Raw genomic sequence first — 17,768 nt, forward strand, 5'->3', positions numbered from 1 at the left:
GGAACAGCACCACTTTGTGCTCCACCTCAGACAGTAGGGGGGACAGCACCACTGTCTGCTCCACCTCAGACAGTAGGGGGGAACAGCACCACAGAACACAGGGCAGAACCAGACAAAGGGACTATTTGAAGTGGTGGAAAAAGTTCCTATTTGTCACACTTGAGTAAAAGTTTTAAAAAAATACCTTATTTGAAAATGACGCAAAGTAAAAATGAAAGTCACCTGGTAAAATACTACTTGAGTAAAAGTCAAAAAGTATTTATGTAAATATCAGAAGTACATGTAAATGATAAAATATACTTAACTATCAAAAGTAAAAGTATAAATCATTTGAAATTCCTTATTTTAATCAAACCAGATGGCAGTATTTACTTATTTGTTTTATTTACTCCAACACTCAGAAAAAATTACAAACGAAGCATGTCTGTTTAGTGAGTCCTCCAGATGAGAGGCAGTAGGGACGACCAGGGATGTTCTCTGTTTAGTGAGTCCTCCAGATCAGAGGCAGTAGGGATGACCAGGGATGACCAGGGATGTTCTCTGTTTAGTGAGTCCTTCAGATCAGAGGCAGTATGGGCGACCAGGGATGTTCTCTGTTTAGTGAGTCCTCCAGATCAGAGGCAGTAGGGACGACCAGGGATGTTCTCTGTTTTGTGAGTCCGCCAGTTCAGAGGCAGTAGGGATGACCAGGGATGTTCTCTTGATAAGTGTGTGAATTGGACCATTTTCCTGTCCTGCTAAACATTCAAAATACAACTACAACTTGTGGGTGTCAGGGAAAATGTATGGAGTAAAAAATACATAATTTTCTCTAGGAATGTAGTGAAGTAAAAGTTGTCAAAATAATTAAATAGTAAAGTACATATACCTCCCCCCCCCCCAAAAAAATAAAAATAAAATACTTTAGTACTTTAAAGTATTTTACACCGCTGATCATTTGCATGCTATTCAAATCAAGCACACTGTCCTACCGCCGCGCATGCGTGTGATGTCCACGGACCTTGGCGTGTATCGATGCTGTATATGAGCTCAGCTGAAGGCACTGATTGAGGCAGTGTGTTTCCAGTTGCGCCTCTCGGACATGGATGGGACAGAGAGGAGTCGGCAGAGCTGCGCTGCAGCTCCGCAGGCTGAGACGGACCAGGCGCAACGACAGCCCATGATGGAGCTGAACGGGACGGATCACAGGGACTCGCCGTCTGATAGAGTCACGCTTAAAAAAGAAATCGGACTCCTCAGCGCATGTGCCATTATTATTGGTGAGAAAATAAAACAGCTTTTTATTTTTTTTTAAATCATAGCCTACTTCTTATGTATGTGAACGCAGTGGCTTTGAAAGAGTAAGCAAGGTTGTGGAAGAAATGTGTAGTTGACTGTCTGGCTGACGGTCTATTGAGGATTAAAGGAGAGTAGTATAGACTCTTATCTGGTTTCTGTTCTTCCGCTTCATTTCAGACACGCGGAGTTGGTTGTAGTTATGGTGTTGATATCCCGTTGTTTTAGTCTACGTTATTACAGATAGATCATTATCCACGGAGAAAAACAACTAACTGTGTGGTGCAACATTACGCACAGACATTTTTTTTAGTGGTTCATGAAGTCTAATCGTTACCATTGAGGCTATAGTTTTAACGGTAACGTACCGGCTACCGGAATATCAGAGTGTCTTTGAATAGGTTACAAGTTCTGGTCGACATAAAGGGGAAACCTCCTAACGATGTTGCATCATGTGAGAGGTGTAGTACAGAGACTTCAGGACTACTTCTACTGTTACAGATAATGCTTACGTGGCTGGATATCTCTCCGCTGATCTCTATGTGGTTGAATGGCCAACTCGACCAGGCAGCGGACTGTATTATAACACGCCGGTGGCCTTTATGATCTGATCTGATCTGATTTTGATCCGATCTGCTCTGATCTGATCTGGAGGGATACCTACTTAGATGAAATGGACCGTGTTCAATTTAGCTGTTGGCGCTAAAAATAAACCTATATATTTTTTTTTACATTTTAGTCATTTAGCAGACGCTCTTATCCAGAGCGACTTACAGTAGTGAATGCATACATTTCATACAATTATTATTTTTTTTTTCTGTGCTGGTCCCCCGTGGGAATCGAACCCACAAGCCTGGCGTAGCAAACACCATGCTCTACCAACTGCGCTACAGGCTCTGGAAGGTTATATTGTCTCTGATCATGTTAAAGGGTCATTGTTGATCAAATATGATATTTAGGGTATTATTTTTAAAAGTATCCTAATGGTATTGAACACGTATTATTCCACACTTTAGACATTGTATTTATCGTTGAACACATTATTCTACTTTGTTTTTACAGCCTGAATTTAAAATTGATTTAAATATATATTTTTCTCACCCATCTACACACAATACCCCCAATAATGACATTTTTTCAAATTTATTGGAAAATGAAATACAGAAATATCTACATGTGTGTGTATATAAGTATTCACACCCCTGAGTCAATACTTTGTAGAAGCAGCTTTGGCGGCGATTACTGCATTGAGTCATCTTGGGTATCTCTATCAGCTGTGAGTCATCTTGGTTGTCCGTATAATATTTGCACATCTAGATTTGGGGGATTTTCTCTCATTTTTCTTTGCAGATTTTCCTCAAGCTCTGTTAAGTTAGATGGGGAGTGGTGGTGAACAGCAATCTTCAAGTCTTTACATGGATTTTCAATGGGATTCAAGTCTGGGCTTTTGGCAAGGCCACTCACTTTCACATTGTTGTTCTGAAGCCATTCCAGCGTTGCTTTGGCTGTATGCTTGGGTTCATTGTCTTGTTGGAACGTAAAGTCTTCGCTCCAGTCATTGTTCCCCCTCGACCCTTACCAGTCTCTCAGTCGCTGCCACTGAAAAGCATTCCCCATAGCATGATGCTGCCACCACCATGCTTCACGGTAGGGATGGTGTTAGATGGGTGATGCTGCCACCACCATGCTTCACAGTAGAGATGTTGTTAGATGGGTGATGAGCTGTGTCTGGTTTTCTACAGACATAGCGCTTTGCATTCAGGCCAAAGAGTAACATATTTGTCTCGTCAGACCACAGGATCTTTTGCCTTATGATCTCAGTCTTTCACGTGCCTTTTTTTGCAAATTCCAGGCGTTCTGTCATGTGCCGTTTTCTCAGTAGTGGCTTCCGTCTGGCCGCTCTCCCATAAAGGCCAGATTGGTGAAGTGTTGTAGAGAATGTTGTCCTTCTAGCAGTTTCTCCCATCTCAGACGAGGAACTCCGTAGTTCTGTCAGAGTGGTCATTGGGTTGTTGGCCAACTCCCTGACCAAGCAAGGCCCTTCTTGTCCGGTTGCTCAGTTTGGTCGTCCGGCCAGCTCTAGGCAGAATCTGGGTAGTTCCATGTTTTTTTAATTTCCTAATAATGGAGTCCACTTTGCTCTCGGAAATGTTCAACGCTCTAGAAATTGTTTCCTACCCTTTCCCCCAGATATATGCCTCATCACAATTCTATCTCAGAAATCTACGGACAGTTCCTTGGACTTCACGGTATAGTTTCTGCTCTGACGTGCTCTGTCAACTGTGGGACCTTTTTATAAAGACAGGTGTGTGTCTTTCTAAATCATGTCCAAACAGTTTTAATATGCCACAGGTGGACACCAATCAAGTTGTAGCGACGTCTCAATGATGATCAAAGGAAATTGGACGTGCCTGAGCTAAATTTGGAGCGTCATAGCAAAGTGGTGTGAATACTTATGTAAATTAGATATTTCTGTATTTCAATTTCAATAATTTAGCAAAAAATATCTAAAATCATGTTTCCACTTTGACAAAATGGAGTATTGTGTGTAGATGGGTGAGAATAAATGGGTTAAAACCCATTGTGAATTCAGGACGTAAAACAACAACATGTGGAATAAGTCGAGGGATATGAGTACTTCCTGAAAGCACTGTACATGTTCTATTCATTATTCCTTACTGTTATTCCTGTTTCATTATTTATGTCTTAGACTACACTAACAGTGATCTGTTTCATTATTTATGCCTTAGACTACACTAACAGTGATCTGTTTCATTATTTATGCCTTAGACTACACTAACAGTGACCTGTTTCATTATTTATGCCTTAGACTACACTAACAGTGACCTGTCATTATTTATGTCTTAGACTACACTAACAGTGATCTGTTTCATTATTTATGCCTTAGACTACACTAACAGTGACCTGTTTCATTATTTATGCCTTAGACTACACTAACAGTGATCTGTTTCATTATTTATGTCTTAGACTACACTAACAGTGACCTGTTTCATTATTTATGTCTTAGACTACAATAACAGTGACCTGTTTCATTATTTATGTCTTAGACTACACTAACAGTGATCTGTTTCATTATGAACATCTCAGTAATCATTCCTGCTGTCCACGTTCCGTATAAGGTCCACGTTCCATATGTAACAGTATAGCTTCCGTCCCTGTCCTCGTCCCAACCTGGGCTTGAACCAGGGACCCTCTGCACACATCAACAACTGACCCCCCCCACGAAGCATCGTTACCCATCACGCCACAAAAGCCACGGCCCTTTGCAGAGCAAAGGGGAACAACTACTTCAAGGTCTCAGAGCGAGTGACTGTCACCCGATTGAAACGCTATTAGCGCGCACCACGCTAACTAACTAGCCATTTCACATCGGTTACGCGTATAAGGTCCACGTTCCGTATAAGGATCCTATCCTGTGATATCCTTGTGATCTCATGATGTCTTCAGATGAGTTCAACAACCTCTTAGAGTGGATGGATTCGCTTGCTATAGAAAACCTTGTTTTGATCGAGCTAAAGACAAACTGAGCCAGTATTACTTAAAGACCTTGTTGCAAACAGAATGGATGATTTTTGGAGTGAATGTTTTAACACAGGCTTCCATTTTTTTCACTCTGTCACACAGGCCAGTAATGTGGTGTGAATGCAATGCTAATCCTGGGAATAGAGTTTTTATATTTCAGCAGGTTAATTACACAAATTGGAATGCCAAATACTCCAGTATGGCTTTCCAAGTGGTGCTGAGTGTTCCTGAATGATCTAGTCTCAGTCCAGACTTAAATCTACCTGTAAATCAGAGACCAGGTTTGAGTTTTCCTGTCCATCAATGATTCCCAACCAAATGTACTGAGCTTGAGCACATTGTGACAAAAACAATGAATATATATGTTGCCCTAAAGGAGTTGGTAGAATCATAATCAAACTGATTCCCAGCTGTAATGGTTGCCAAACGTCCGTCCACCCACCAACTATTAACTTTGTGGTGTGAAGACATACACAATCAATACATCTTAATACTGTATACACTGAACAATAAATACATCTTAATACTGTATATACGGATCAATCAATACATCTTAACACTGTATATACTAATCAATCAATACATCTTAATACTGTATACACTGAACAATCAATACATCTTAATACTGTATATACTGAACAATCAATACATCTTAACACTGTATATACTGATCAATCGATACATCTTAACACTGTATATACTGAACAATCAATACATCTTAATACTGTATATAGTGAACAATCAATACATCTTAATACTGTATATACTGATCAATCAATACATCTTAACACTGTATACATTGAACAATCAATACATCTTAATACTGTATATACTGAACAATCAATACATCTTAATACTGTATATACTGAACAATCAATACATCTTAATACTGAACAATCAATACATCTTAACACTGTATATACTGAACAATCAATACATTTTAATACTGTATATACTGATCAATCAATACATCTTAATACTGTATATACTGAACAATCAATGCATCTTAACACTGTATATACTGAACAATCAATACATCTTAACACTGTATACACTGATCAATCAATACATCTTAACACTGTATATACTGATCAATCAATACATATTAATACTGTATATACTGATCAATCAATACATCCCTGTTAGTTACATCCCTGTTAGTGTTAGTTACGTCCCTGTTAGTTACGTCCCTGTTAGTTACGTCCCTGTTAGTTACATTCCTGTTAGTTACATTCCTGTTAGTGTTAGTTACGTCCCTGTTAGTTACGTCCCTGTTAGTTACGTCCCTGTTAGTTACGTCCCTGTTAGTTACATTCCTGTTAGTTACGTCGCTGTTAGTTACATTCCTGTTAGTGAGCATTTCTCCTTTGACAAGATAATGCTGCTTGTGTCATGGATATGTTCTGTCTGGTTGATGTCATGTCCCCCCACCTCTCTCCCCCACTACAGAACCCCCCTCCACCACTACAGAACCCCCCCCCCTCCCCCACTACAGAACCCCTCTCCCCCCTCCCCCACTACAGAACCCCCCCCTCCCCCACTACAGAACACCCCCTCCTTCCCCCACTACAGAACACCCCCTCCTTCCCCCACTACAGAACACCCCCTCCTTCCCCCACTACAGAACACCCCCTCCTTCCCCCACTACAGAACACCCCCTCCTTCCCCCACTACAGAACACCCCCTCCTTCCCCCACTACAGAACACCCCCCCCTCCCCCACTACAGAACCCCTCCCCCCCCTCCCCCACTACAGAACACCCCCTCCTTCCCCCACTACAGAACACCCCCTCCTTCCCCCACTACAGAACACCCCCTCCTTCCCCCACTACAGAACACCCCCTCCTTCCCCCACTACAGAACCCCCCCTCCTTCCCCCACTACAGAACCCCCCCCCCTCCTTCCCCCACTACAGAACCCCCCCCTCATTCCCCCACTACAGAACCCCCCCCTCATTCCCCCACTACAGAACCCCCCTCCCCCACTACAGAACCCCCCTTCTCCACTACAGAACCCCCCTCCCCCACTACAGAACCCCCCTCCCCCACTACAGAACCCCCCTCCCCCACTACAGAACCCCCCCTTCCCCACTACAGAACCCCCCCTCCCCCACTACAGAACCCCCCCTCCCCCACTACAGAACACCACCCTCCCCCCTCCCCCACTACAGAACCCCCCTTCCTCCCCCCCCACACTACAGAACCCCCCCTCCCCCACTACAGAACCCCCCCTCCCTCCCTCCCCCACTACAGAACCCCCCTCCCCCACTACAGAACCCCCCTCCCTCCCTCCCTCACTACAGAACCCCCCCACTACAGAACCCCCCTCCCCCACTACAGAACCCCCCTCCCCCACTACAGAACCCCACCCAACCCACTACAGAACCCCCCTCCCCCCTCCCCCACTACAGAACACCCCTCCCCCCTCCCCCACTACAGAACCCCCCTCCCCCACTACAGAACCCCCCCTCCATCCCACTGTGTGACAGACTGGCTAACTCCTTTTAATTCTGAGTAAGGCTTGTCACAGTTCATGTTTTGTGTGCTTGCCAAGATACTTCTGAGTATTGTGAAACTGGTATGTTGAACCCTATTTCTGAGTAGTGGATTTATGCCATGTTCTGGTCAATTATATAATCCTGTCCCCTGTTCCACCCACGCTAATTATTCCCCTCTACCTCAGCTAATCACGTGGCTGGTGTTTACTAAGCCAATATTGTGAGCATTTTTGTTTTTAATCTTTACGTTATCTTGGCAGGATATCTTTTGAACAAGGTCAAGTGCATTATGGAAAGTGCCTCAGTGCTCCTAATGCAGAGTTCTGTCTTACTATCCAGGTCTCTGTACCAAAACAATTCGAACCTCTACTTCTAAACTACTTTCTACTTCTACTTCTTCTTCGAAACAAGTCTCTCACCGTTGCCGCTTGCTATAGACCACCCTCAGCCCCCAGCTGTGCCCTGGACACCATATGTGAATTGATTGCCCCCCATCTATCTTCAGAGCTCGTGCTACTAGGTGACCTAAACTGGGACATGCTTAACACCCCGGCCATCCTACAATCTAATCTTGATGCCCTCAATCTCACACAAATTATCAATGAACCTACCAGGTACAACCCTAAATCCGTAAACACGGGCACCCTCATAGATATCATCCTAACTAATTTGCCCTCCAAATACACCTCTGCTGTTTTCAATCAAGATCTCAGCGATCACTATCTCATTGCCTGCGTCCATTATGCGTCCGCGGTCAAACGACCACCCCTCATCACTGTCAAACGCTCCCTAAAACACTTCTGCGAGCAGGCCTTTCTAATCGACCTGGCCGGGGTATCCTGGAATGATATTGACCTCATCCCGTCAGTAGAGGATTCCTGGTTATTCTTTAAAAGTGCCTTCCTCACCATCATAAATAAGCATGCCCCGTTCAAAAAAATGTAGAACCAGGAACAGATATAGCCCTTGGTTCACTCCAGACCTGACTGCTCTCCCACCACTGCGACCTGTATGATCTCGTTGGCTGGCTCTCGCTTCATACTCGTCGCCAAACCTACTGGCTCCAGGTCATCTACAAGTCTCTGCTAGGTAAAGTCCCCGCCTTATCTCAGCTCGCTGGTCACCATAGCAGCACCCACCCGTAGCACGCGCTCCAGCAGGTATATCTCACTGGTCACGCCCAAAGCCAATTCCTCCTTCGGCCACCATTCCTTCCAGTTCTCTGCTGCCAATGACTGGAACGAACTGCAAAAAACACTGAAGCTGGAGACTCTTACCTCCCTCACTAGCTTTAAGCACCAGCTGTCAGAGCAGCTCACAGATCACTGCACCTGTACATAGCCCATCTGTAAACAGCCCATCTATCTTCCTACCTACCTCATCCCCATACTGTATTTATTTATCTTATAGATTTTTCATTAAGGACAGTGTCCCAGTGCTCCTAATACAGTAGCACTGTGTATTAAGGACAGTGTCCCAGTGCTCCTAATACAGTAGCACCGTGCATTAAGGACAGTGTCCCAGTGCTCCTAATACAGTAGCACCGTGCATTAAGGACAGTGTCCCAGTGCTCCTAATACAGTAGCACCGTGCATTAAGGACAGTGTCCCAGTGCTCCTAATACAGTAGCACCGTGCATTAAGGACAGTGTCCCAGTGCTCCTAATACAGTAGCACCGTGCATTGAGGACAGTGTCCCAGTGCTCCTAATACAGTAGCACCGTGCATTAAGGACAGTGTCCCAGTGCTCCTAATACAGTAGCACCGTGCATTGAGGACAGTGTCCCAGCACTCCTAATACAGTAGCACCGTGTATTGAGGACAGTGTCCCAGCGCTCCTAATACAGTAGCACCGTGTATTGAGGACAGTGTCCCAGTGCTCCTAATACAGTAGCACCGTGCATTAAGGGCAGTGTCCCAGTGCTCCTAATACAGTAGCACCGTGTATTAAGGACAGTGTCCCAGTGCTCCTAATACAGTAGCACCGTGTATTAAGGACAGTGTCCCAGTGCTCCTAATACAGTAGCACCGTGTATTAAGGACAGTGTCCCAGTGCTCCTAATACAGTAGCACCGTGCATTAAGGACAGTGTCCCAGTGCTCCTAATACAGTAGCACCGTGCATTAAGGACAGTGTCCCAGTGCTCCTAATACAGTAGCACCGTGCATTAAGGACAGTGTCCCAGTGCTCCTAATACAGTACCACCATGTATTAAGGACAGTGTACAAGGACTCCTAATACAGTAGCACCGTGTATTAAGGATAGTGTAAATTAAATTCTCTCTGTGACGCTGGTTTCTTGTTGTTGTTATTGTTGTTGTTATTGACCCTAGAAGAGCTGTCAGGTTTAAGAACCTCTTCTCTACTGAAAACCTCTTTTTAATGCAACTGCAACGCAGAAGGCAAAAAATACAGGAGGAGAGCAGTGTTTATGTCACTCTCTCCATCTCCATAGCAAATACACAGTACAACTTTTCCCTTCTCTGGTTGAAGGGCCTCATATTCAAAGGCAGAGAGGCAGGAAGTGGTGTAGAACGCTTATGCTTGAACAGGAAACTATGATCACAGAATGTATATTAAACCCCTATAGGCTGTGATGTAAATCCATAAGGCCACGCCCGTCTCCACCCAGGCTCAACAAAGCATCAACTCATTCACCTCCTTCTTCTCATCTGAAGTCCTCAACACAGCTTCACACAAAGAGGAGGAGGAGGATGATAATTGGACCGCAACAGACATGATCTTCTTCCTGGCTTTCTATCTCTTTCCTCCTACTGTCCCACCAAGTACTGCTTCTCAGCCAGGCTCCCCAGCCGTCAGTACCGGCTCCCCAGCCGTCAGGACTGTAGACATCAGATCTGAGCCAGGCTCCCCAGCCGTCAGGACTGTAGACGTCAGATCTGAGCCAGGCTCCCCAGCCGTCAGTACTGTAGACGTCAGATCTGAGCCAGGCTCCCCAGCCGTCAGTACTGTAGACATCAGATCTGAGCCAGGCTCCCCAGCCGTCAGTACTGTAGACGTCAGATCTGAGCCAGGCTCCCCAGCCGTCAGTACTGGCTCCCCAGCCGTCAGTACTGTAGACATCAGATCTGAGCCAGGCTCCCCAGCCGTCAGTACTGTAGACGTCAGATCTGAGCCAGGCTCCCCAGCCGTCAGTACTGTAGATGTCAGATCTGAGCCAGGCTCCCCAGCCGTCAGTACTGTAGACATCAGATCTGAGCCAGGCTCCCCAGCCATCAGTACTGTATACATCAGATCTGAGCCAGGCTCCCCAGCCATCAGTACTGGCTTCCCAGCCGTCAGTACTGTAGACATCAGATCTGAGCCAGGCTCCCCAGCCGTCAGTACTGTAGACATCAGATCTGAGCAAGGCTCCCCAGCCGTCAGTACAGGCTCCCCAGCCGTCAGTACTGTAGACGTCAGATCTGAGCCAGGCTCCCCAGCCGTCAGTACTGTAGACGTCAGATCTGAGCCAGGCTCCCCAGCCGTCAGTACTGTAGACATCAGATCTGGGCCAAGAGTTTGTGGGCCACCCATTAAATCTCCACGCCGATGCAACGATTCGTGATGACAACACAAAAACAAAACACAAGAGCGTTATGTAACATCCTCTCCTCTCCTCCCCGCCCCTCCCCCCCGCTCCTCTCCTCCCCGCCCCTCTCCTCTCTTCCCCACCCCTCCCCCCCACTCCTCCCCGCCCCTCTCCTCCCCGCCCCTCTCCTCCCCTCCCCTCTCCTCCCCTCCCCTCCCCTCTCCTCCCCTCTCCTCTCCTCCCCTCTCCTCCCCGCCCCGCCCCTCTCCTCTCCTCTCCTCACCGTACTCTCTCCAGATCAGAAGTGACAGGAGTAAATCTACTGTTCAGAGTTATGTTACTGGGAGCATCATTACATTTAGAGAGCTGTTTGTTTCCAGAGAGGCACTGTGATGGATGGCGTGCTTCGCTGGGCCCTCGCTGGAGCTCAGAGCCCTCGCTGTCTCACATCAGACAAACTGTTTACAGCGAGGTGACTACCAATTAGACCCCCCTATTATCCACGTACTTCTTCTCTTGTTCTGTTCTTCAAAACTTCCCTCTGAGATGGCGGTGATGGCTGTGTCACAAATGGTACCCTGTTCCCTATATAGTGCACTACATTTGACCTGAGCACTATGAGCCCTATATTGTGCACTACATTTGACCTGAGCACTATGGGCCCTATATAGTGCACTACATTTGACCTGAGCACTATGGGCTCTATGGGCCTATATAGTGAATAGGATGCCATTTGGGGACACGTTGAATGTCTTGCCCAGGGGTCTTTGCTTTGACAGCTGTTTGTTGGATCAGTTGAGGATGTTGTGGACGTGGAAGAGATGGGAACTTCAGCCAGCCTCAGACGTAGACCCAGGGTTACGTAGTGTAGTAACATACCTCAGTGTTAGCCAGGGTTACATAGTGTAGTAACAGACCTCAGTGTTAGCCAGGGTTACGTAGTGTAGTAACAGACCTCAGTGTTAGCCAGGGTTACATAGTGTAGTAACAGACCTCAGTGTTAGCCAGGGTTACATAGTGTAGTAACAGACCTCAGTGTTAGCCAGGGTTACGTAGTGTAGTAACAGACCTCAGTGTTAGCCAGGGTTACGTAGTGTAGTAACAGACCTCAGTGTTAGCCAGGGTTACGTAGTGTAGTAACAGACCTCAGTGTTAGCCAGGGTTACGTAGCTTAGTAACAGACCTCAGTGTTAGCCAGGGTTACATAGTGTAGTAACAGACCTCAGTGTTAGCCAGGGTTACATAGTGTAGTAACAGACCTCAGTGTTAGCCAGGGTTACATAGTGTAGTAACAGACCTCAGTGTTAGCCAGGGTTACATAGTGTAGTAACAGACCTCAGTGTTAGCCAGGGTTACATAGTGTAGTAACAGACCTCAGTGTTAGCCAGGGTTACATAGTGTAGTAACAGACCTCAGTGTTAGCCAGGGTTACATAGTGTAGTAACAGACCTCAGTGTTAGCCAGGGTTACATAGTGTAGTAACAGACCTCAGTGTTAGCCAGGGTTACATAGTGTAGTAACAGAGCTCAGTGTTAGCCAGGGTCCAGTCCAGTTCATTGACCCTGCAGAACAGAGCTCCGTGGTCATTTCAGTCCACTGTGGTGATAATCCAGATCTGAAACAGCTGTGTGATGACTACGGGTGTTTATCAAATTGATAACAGATAACAGATTTCTGTCCTGATAAACAATCCCCCCCTCCAACTATAAAAACAAGTGGACAGGACTGGGAGGTTGTGGAAGACCAACTATTAGTTGATATGAATGTTTTTCTCCACTGTGTTCTTCTTCTCCCTCACAACAAGGGGGACAGGACTGGGAGGTTGTTGAAGTTCTTCTTCTCTCTCACAACAAAGTAGACAGGACTGGGAGGTTGTTGAAGACCATAGGAAACTACTATACCTGATACTAACGTATCTGTCTCTCTCTCTCTCTCTCTTGTTCTCCACTCCCCCAGGTAACATCATTGGTTCGGGGATATTCATCTCTCCTAAGGGGGTGTTGGAGCATGCTGGTTCGGTGGGTCTGTCCCTTATCGTATGGGTGTGTGGAGGGGGCATCTGTGCTTTGGGCTCCATGTGTTACGCTGAGCTGGGGGTCACCATTCCCAAGTCAGGAGGAGACTACTCTTACGTCACAGAGATATTCGGAGGACTGGTGGGGTACGTGTCTCTATTTTTTATGTCCACAATCCTGATTAGGGAACAATCCAGAAACTTTCCCAGAATTCCCAGGTTTTATCAGAAATGTCCAAAGGCCCCGTCTCAGTGTAGAAGGGAAGGAATTTCATTCCAAAACGCGATATATACATTTTCAGAAATGTTGGTAAATTGACAATTAAAACACATCTAGTAAAACATATAGAGCTACTATTGTTTCATCTGACTACAACGTGGACTAATGAAAAGACTGGCAGGATTAATCTGACTACAACGTGGACTAATGAAAAGACTGGCAGGATTAATCTGACTACAACGTGGACTAGTGAAAAGACTGGCAGGATTAATCTGACTACAACGTGGACTAGTGAAAAGACTGGCAGGATTAATCTGACTACAACGTGGACTAGTGAAAAGACTGGCAGGATTAATCTGACTACAACGTGGACTAGTGAAAAGACTGGCAGGATTAATCTGACTACAACGTGGACTAGTGGAAAGACTGGTTAGGATTAATCTGACTACAACGTGGACTAGTGAAAAGACTGGCAGGATTAATCTGACTACAACGTGGACTAGTGAAAAGACTGGCAAGATTAATCTGACTACAACGTGGACTAGTGAAAAGACTGGCAGGATTAATCTGACTACAACCTGGACTAGTGAAAAGACTGGCAGGATTAATCTGACTACAACGTGGACTAGTGAAAAGACTGGCAGGATTAATCTGACTACAACGTGGACTAGTGAAAAGACTGGCAGGATTAATCTGACTACAACGTGGACTAGTGAACAGACTGGTTAGGATTAATCTGACTACAACGTGGACTAATCAATAGACTGGCAGGATTAATCTGACTACAACGTGGACTAGTGAGAGGATCTGTTGAGAAGAATGGGAGAAACTCCCCAAATACAGGTGTGCCAAGTTTGTAGCGTCATACCCAAGAAGACTCAAGGCTGTAATCGCTGACAAAGGTGCTACAACAAAGTACTGAGTAAAGGGTCTGAATACTTATGTAAATGTAATATTTTCGTTTTAGAATGTTTGTATTAATATGCTCAAATTTCTAAAAACCTGTTTTTGCTTTGTTTTTATGGGGTATTGTGTGTAGATGTTTTAAATCCATTTTAGAATAAGGCTGTAATGTAACAAAATATGGAAAAAGTCAAGGGGTCTGATTACTTTCCGAATGCACTGTATACAAAATGTGTTTTCTTTTCGGACATTTAAGCAACTTTTGGAACACTTCTATTGGGGTTTGACATTTGTTTTTTGTTAATTAATTTGCCGTTTAAGAATTCATTGATTCGTATTGTTGGAGTGACATTGCCCCCTATTTGCCACCTCAGTATGTTTGCAGTGTTTCCTGTCGTTGGATCTTGGCTCTCTCCTTTTCATGAGCTGGTTTAGAACGTTTGCTCTTTCAGGTCAACAGGACCAGATATCCCAGGCTCCAACAGGACCAGATATCCCAGGCTCCAACAGGACCAGATATCACAGGCTCCAACAGGACCAGATATCACGTGCTCCAACAGGACCAGATATCACGTGCTCCAACAGGACCAGATATCCCAGGCTCCAACAGGACCAGATATCCCAGGCTCCAACAGGACCAGATATCCCAGGCTCCAACAGGACCAGATATCACAGGCTCCAACAGGACCAGATATCCCAGGCTCCAACAGGACCAGATATCACAGGCTCCAACAGGACCAGATATCACAGGCTCCAACAGGACCAGATATCCCAGGCTCCAACAGGACCCTCCTCCGTCCTCCGTTCGGCAAATCCGACCATGACTCCATTTTGCTTTTCCCCTCCTATAGGCAGAAACTCAAACAGGATGTACCCGTGACTAGGACCATGCAAACGCTGGTCTGACCAATCGGAATCCATGCTTCAAGATTGTTTTGATCATGCGGACTGGGACGTGTTCCTGGTAGCCTCAGAGAATAATATTGAGTTATACACTGATTCGGTGAGTGAGTTTTATAAGGAAGTGTATAGGAGATGTTGTTCCCACTGTGACTATTAAAACCTACCCTAACCAGAAACCGTGGATAGATGGCGGGCATTCACGCAAAACTGAAAGCGCGAACCATCGCATTTAACTTCTTGGAAAGATGACCGGGAATATGTCCGCATACAAACAGTGTAGTTATTCCCTCCGCAAGGCAATCAAATAAGCGAAACGTCAACATATGGACAAAGAGTTGCAATTCAACAGCTCAAACATGAGACGTATGTGGCAGAGTCTACAGGCAACCACGGACTACAAAAAGAAAACCAGCCCCGTCGCAGACACCGACGTCTAGCTCCCAGACAAACTAAACATCTTCTTGGCTCGCTTTGAGGACAATACAGTGCCACTGACGCGGCCCGCTACCAAGAACTGCGCCCCCCCCCTCCTTCTCCGTGGCCGACGTGAGTAAGACATTTTAAACGTGTTAACCCTCGCAAGGCTGCCGGCCCAGACCAGCAGGCTGGTGTGTCTACGGACATATTCAATCTCTCCCTATCCAAGTCTGCTGTCCCCACATGCTTCAAGATGGCCACCATTGTTCCTGTACCCAATAAGGCAAAGGCCACTGAACTAAATGACTACTGCCCCGTAGCACTCACTTCTGTCATCATAAAGTGGTTTGAGAGACTAGTCAAGGATCATATCACCTCCACCCTACCTGTCACCCTAGACCCACTGCAATTTGCATACCGCCCCAATTGGTCCACAGACGATGCAATCGCCATCACACTGCACACTACTGGAATATATATACTGGAATACCTATGTAAGAATGCTGTTCATTGACTACAGCTCAGCATTCAACACCATAGTACCCTCCAAGGTCATCATTAAGCTTGAGGCTCTGGGCCTCAACCCTGCCCTGTGCGATTGGGTTCTGGACTTCCTGACGGGCTACCCCCAGGTGGTGAAGGTAGGAAACAACATCTCCACTTCGCTGATCCTCAACACTGGGGCCCCACAAGGGTGCATGCTTAGCCCCCTCCTGTACTCCCTGTTCACCCAAGACTGCGTGGCCATGTACGCCTCCAACTCAATCATCAAGTTTGCAGACGACACAACAGTGATAGGCTTGATTACCAACAACGACGAGACAGCCTATAGGGAGGAGGTGAGGGCACTCGGAGTGTGGTGTCAGGAAAACAACCTCTCACTCAACGCCAACAAAACAAAGGAGATGATCGTGGACTTCAGGAAACAGCAGAGGGAGCACCCCTATCCACATCTGTGGGACCGCAGTGGAGAAAGTGGAACGTTTCAAGTTCCTCTGCGTACACATCACGGACAAACTGAAATGGTCCACCCACACAGACAGCGTGGTGAAGAAGGCACAACAGCACCTCTTCAACCACAGGAGGCTGAAGAAATGTGGCTTGTCACCTAAAACCCTCACAAACTTCTACAGATGCACAATTGAGATCATCCTGTCGGGCTGTATCACCGCCTGGTACGGCAGCTGCTCCGCCCACAACCGCAAGGCTCTCCAGAGGGTAGTGCAGATGCATCACCGGGGGAAAACTACCTGCCCTCCAGAACACCTACAGCACCCGATGTGACAGGAAGCCCAAAAAGATCATCAAGGACAACAACCACCCGAGCCACTGCCTGTTCACCCCCCGTTATCATCCAGAAGGCTAGGTCAGTACAGGTGCATCAAAGCTGGGACCTGAGAGACAGAAGATATTTTTCAGTCTCAAGGCCATCAGACTGTTAAACAGCCGTCGCTAACACAGAGAGGCTACTGCCTACATACAGACTTGAAATCATTGGCTGCTCTAACAAATGGATCACTAGTCACTTTATTAATGCCACTTTAATAATGATGTTTACATATCTTGCACTACTTATCCCAGATGTGTATATACTGTATTTTATACCATCTATTGCATCTTGTCTATGCCGGTTGGTCATGGCCCATCCATATATTTATATGTACATATTCTTATTCCATCCTTTTACTTAGATGTGTGTGTATTAGTTAGTTGTTATGGAATTGTTAGATATTGCTGCACTGTTGGAGCTAGAAGGACAAGCATTTTCACTACACTCGCAAATGACATCTGCTAACCATGTGTAATGTGACCAATAAAATTTGATTTGATTTTGATTTTAAACACATTCTAAAGCAAAAAAAAATAGTTTTTTAAAAGTTTTGATAACAGCCATAATTCATACACAATACAAACCTACCCGTGATCATTCATTTCACATGAAATAAAGCTCACGTAAAACGTTTGAGTATTTTATTGTATTTTGTAATTAGGATCAAGTCCCCTGTGTGCATGTAGTGTTACTCATTCTGATCTAAATAACTGGTCTTAGATCAGTACTCAGGGTGGAGAGAGACCGTCTGATCTAAATAACTGGTCTTAGATCAGTACTCAGGGTGGAGAGAGACCGTCTGGTCTAAATAACTGGTCTTAGATCAGTACTCAGGGTGGAGAGAGACCGTCTGATCTAAATAACTGGTCTTAGATCAGTACTCAGGGGGAGAGAGAGACCGTATGAATACGGCCACAGATCCTCGTCCTTCCTTCGTTCCTCCTCTACATGTTTACCAGTAATCATGTAAAAAAAAAGAAAAGAAGGCTGTGTTTTAATGTGTAAGTGGATTAGATATAAATTGTACTGGTAGTTCCCATGACACTCGTTACGACTGAGAGCCTCTCTGAGACTCTCTGAGTTCATGGAAAAAAATGTCAAATACGTTTTTTTGAGTTTTCCCCAGCACTCTCCACA

At 45.6% G+C, this 17,768-nt stretch overlaps 1 protein-coding gene across 1 annotated transcript; it reads left to right on the top strand.

Moving 5' to 3' along the window:
* Positions 1 to 986: 986 nt before the first annotated feature.
* On the top strand, positions 987 to 14,887 carry LOC115182487 (uncharacterized). Its single transcript, XM_029744090.1, has 3 exons — positions 987 to 1,259; positions 12,801 to 13,005; positions 14,434 to 14,887. The coding sequence occupies exons 1-3, from the start codon at positions 1,082 to 1,084 to the stop codon at positions 14,885 to 14,887; spliced, it is 837 nt and encodes a 278-aa protein (XP_029599950.1). The 5' UTR covers positions 987 to 1,081.
* The last annotated feature ends 2,881 nt before the right edge of the window (positions 14,888 to 17,768 follow it).

The sequence above is a fragment of the Salmo trutta genome, unplaced genomic scaffold (assembly GCF_901001165.1).
Source record: "Salmo trutta unplaced genomic scaffold, fSalTru1.1, whole genome shotgun sequence".
Taxonomy (NCBI): Eukaryota; Metazoa; Chordata; class Actinopteri; order Salmoniformes; family Salmonidae; genus Salmo; species Salmo trutta.

Coding starts and splice junctions, on each gene's coding strand:
- LOC115182487 (XM_029744090.1), top strand. CDS start 1,082: ATGGATGGGACAGAGAGGAGTCGGCAGAGCTGCGCTGCAGCTCCGCAG. Junction 1,260..12,800: donor CGCATGTGCCATTATTATTG/GTGAGAAAATAA, acceptor CCACTCCCCCAG/GTAACATCATTGGTTCGGGG. Junction 13,006..14,433: donor ATATTCGGAGGACTGGTGGG/GTACGTGTCTCT, acceptor TTGCTCTTTCAG/GTCAACAGGACCAGATATCC.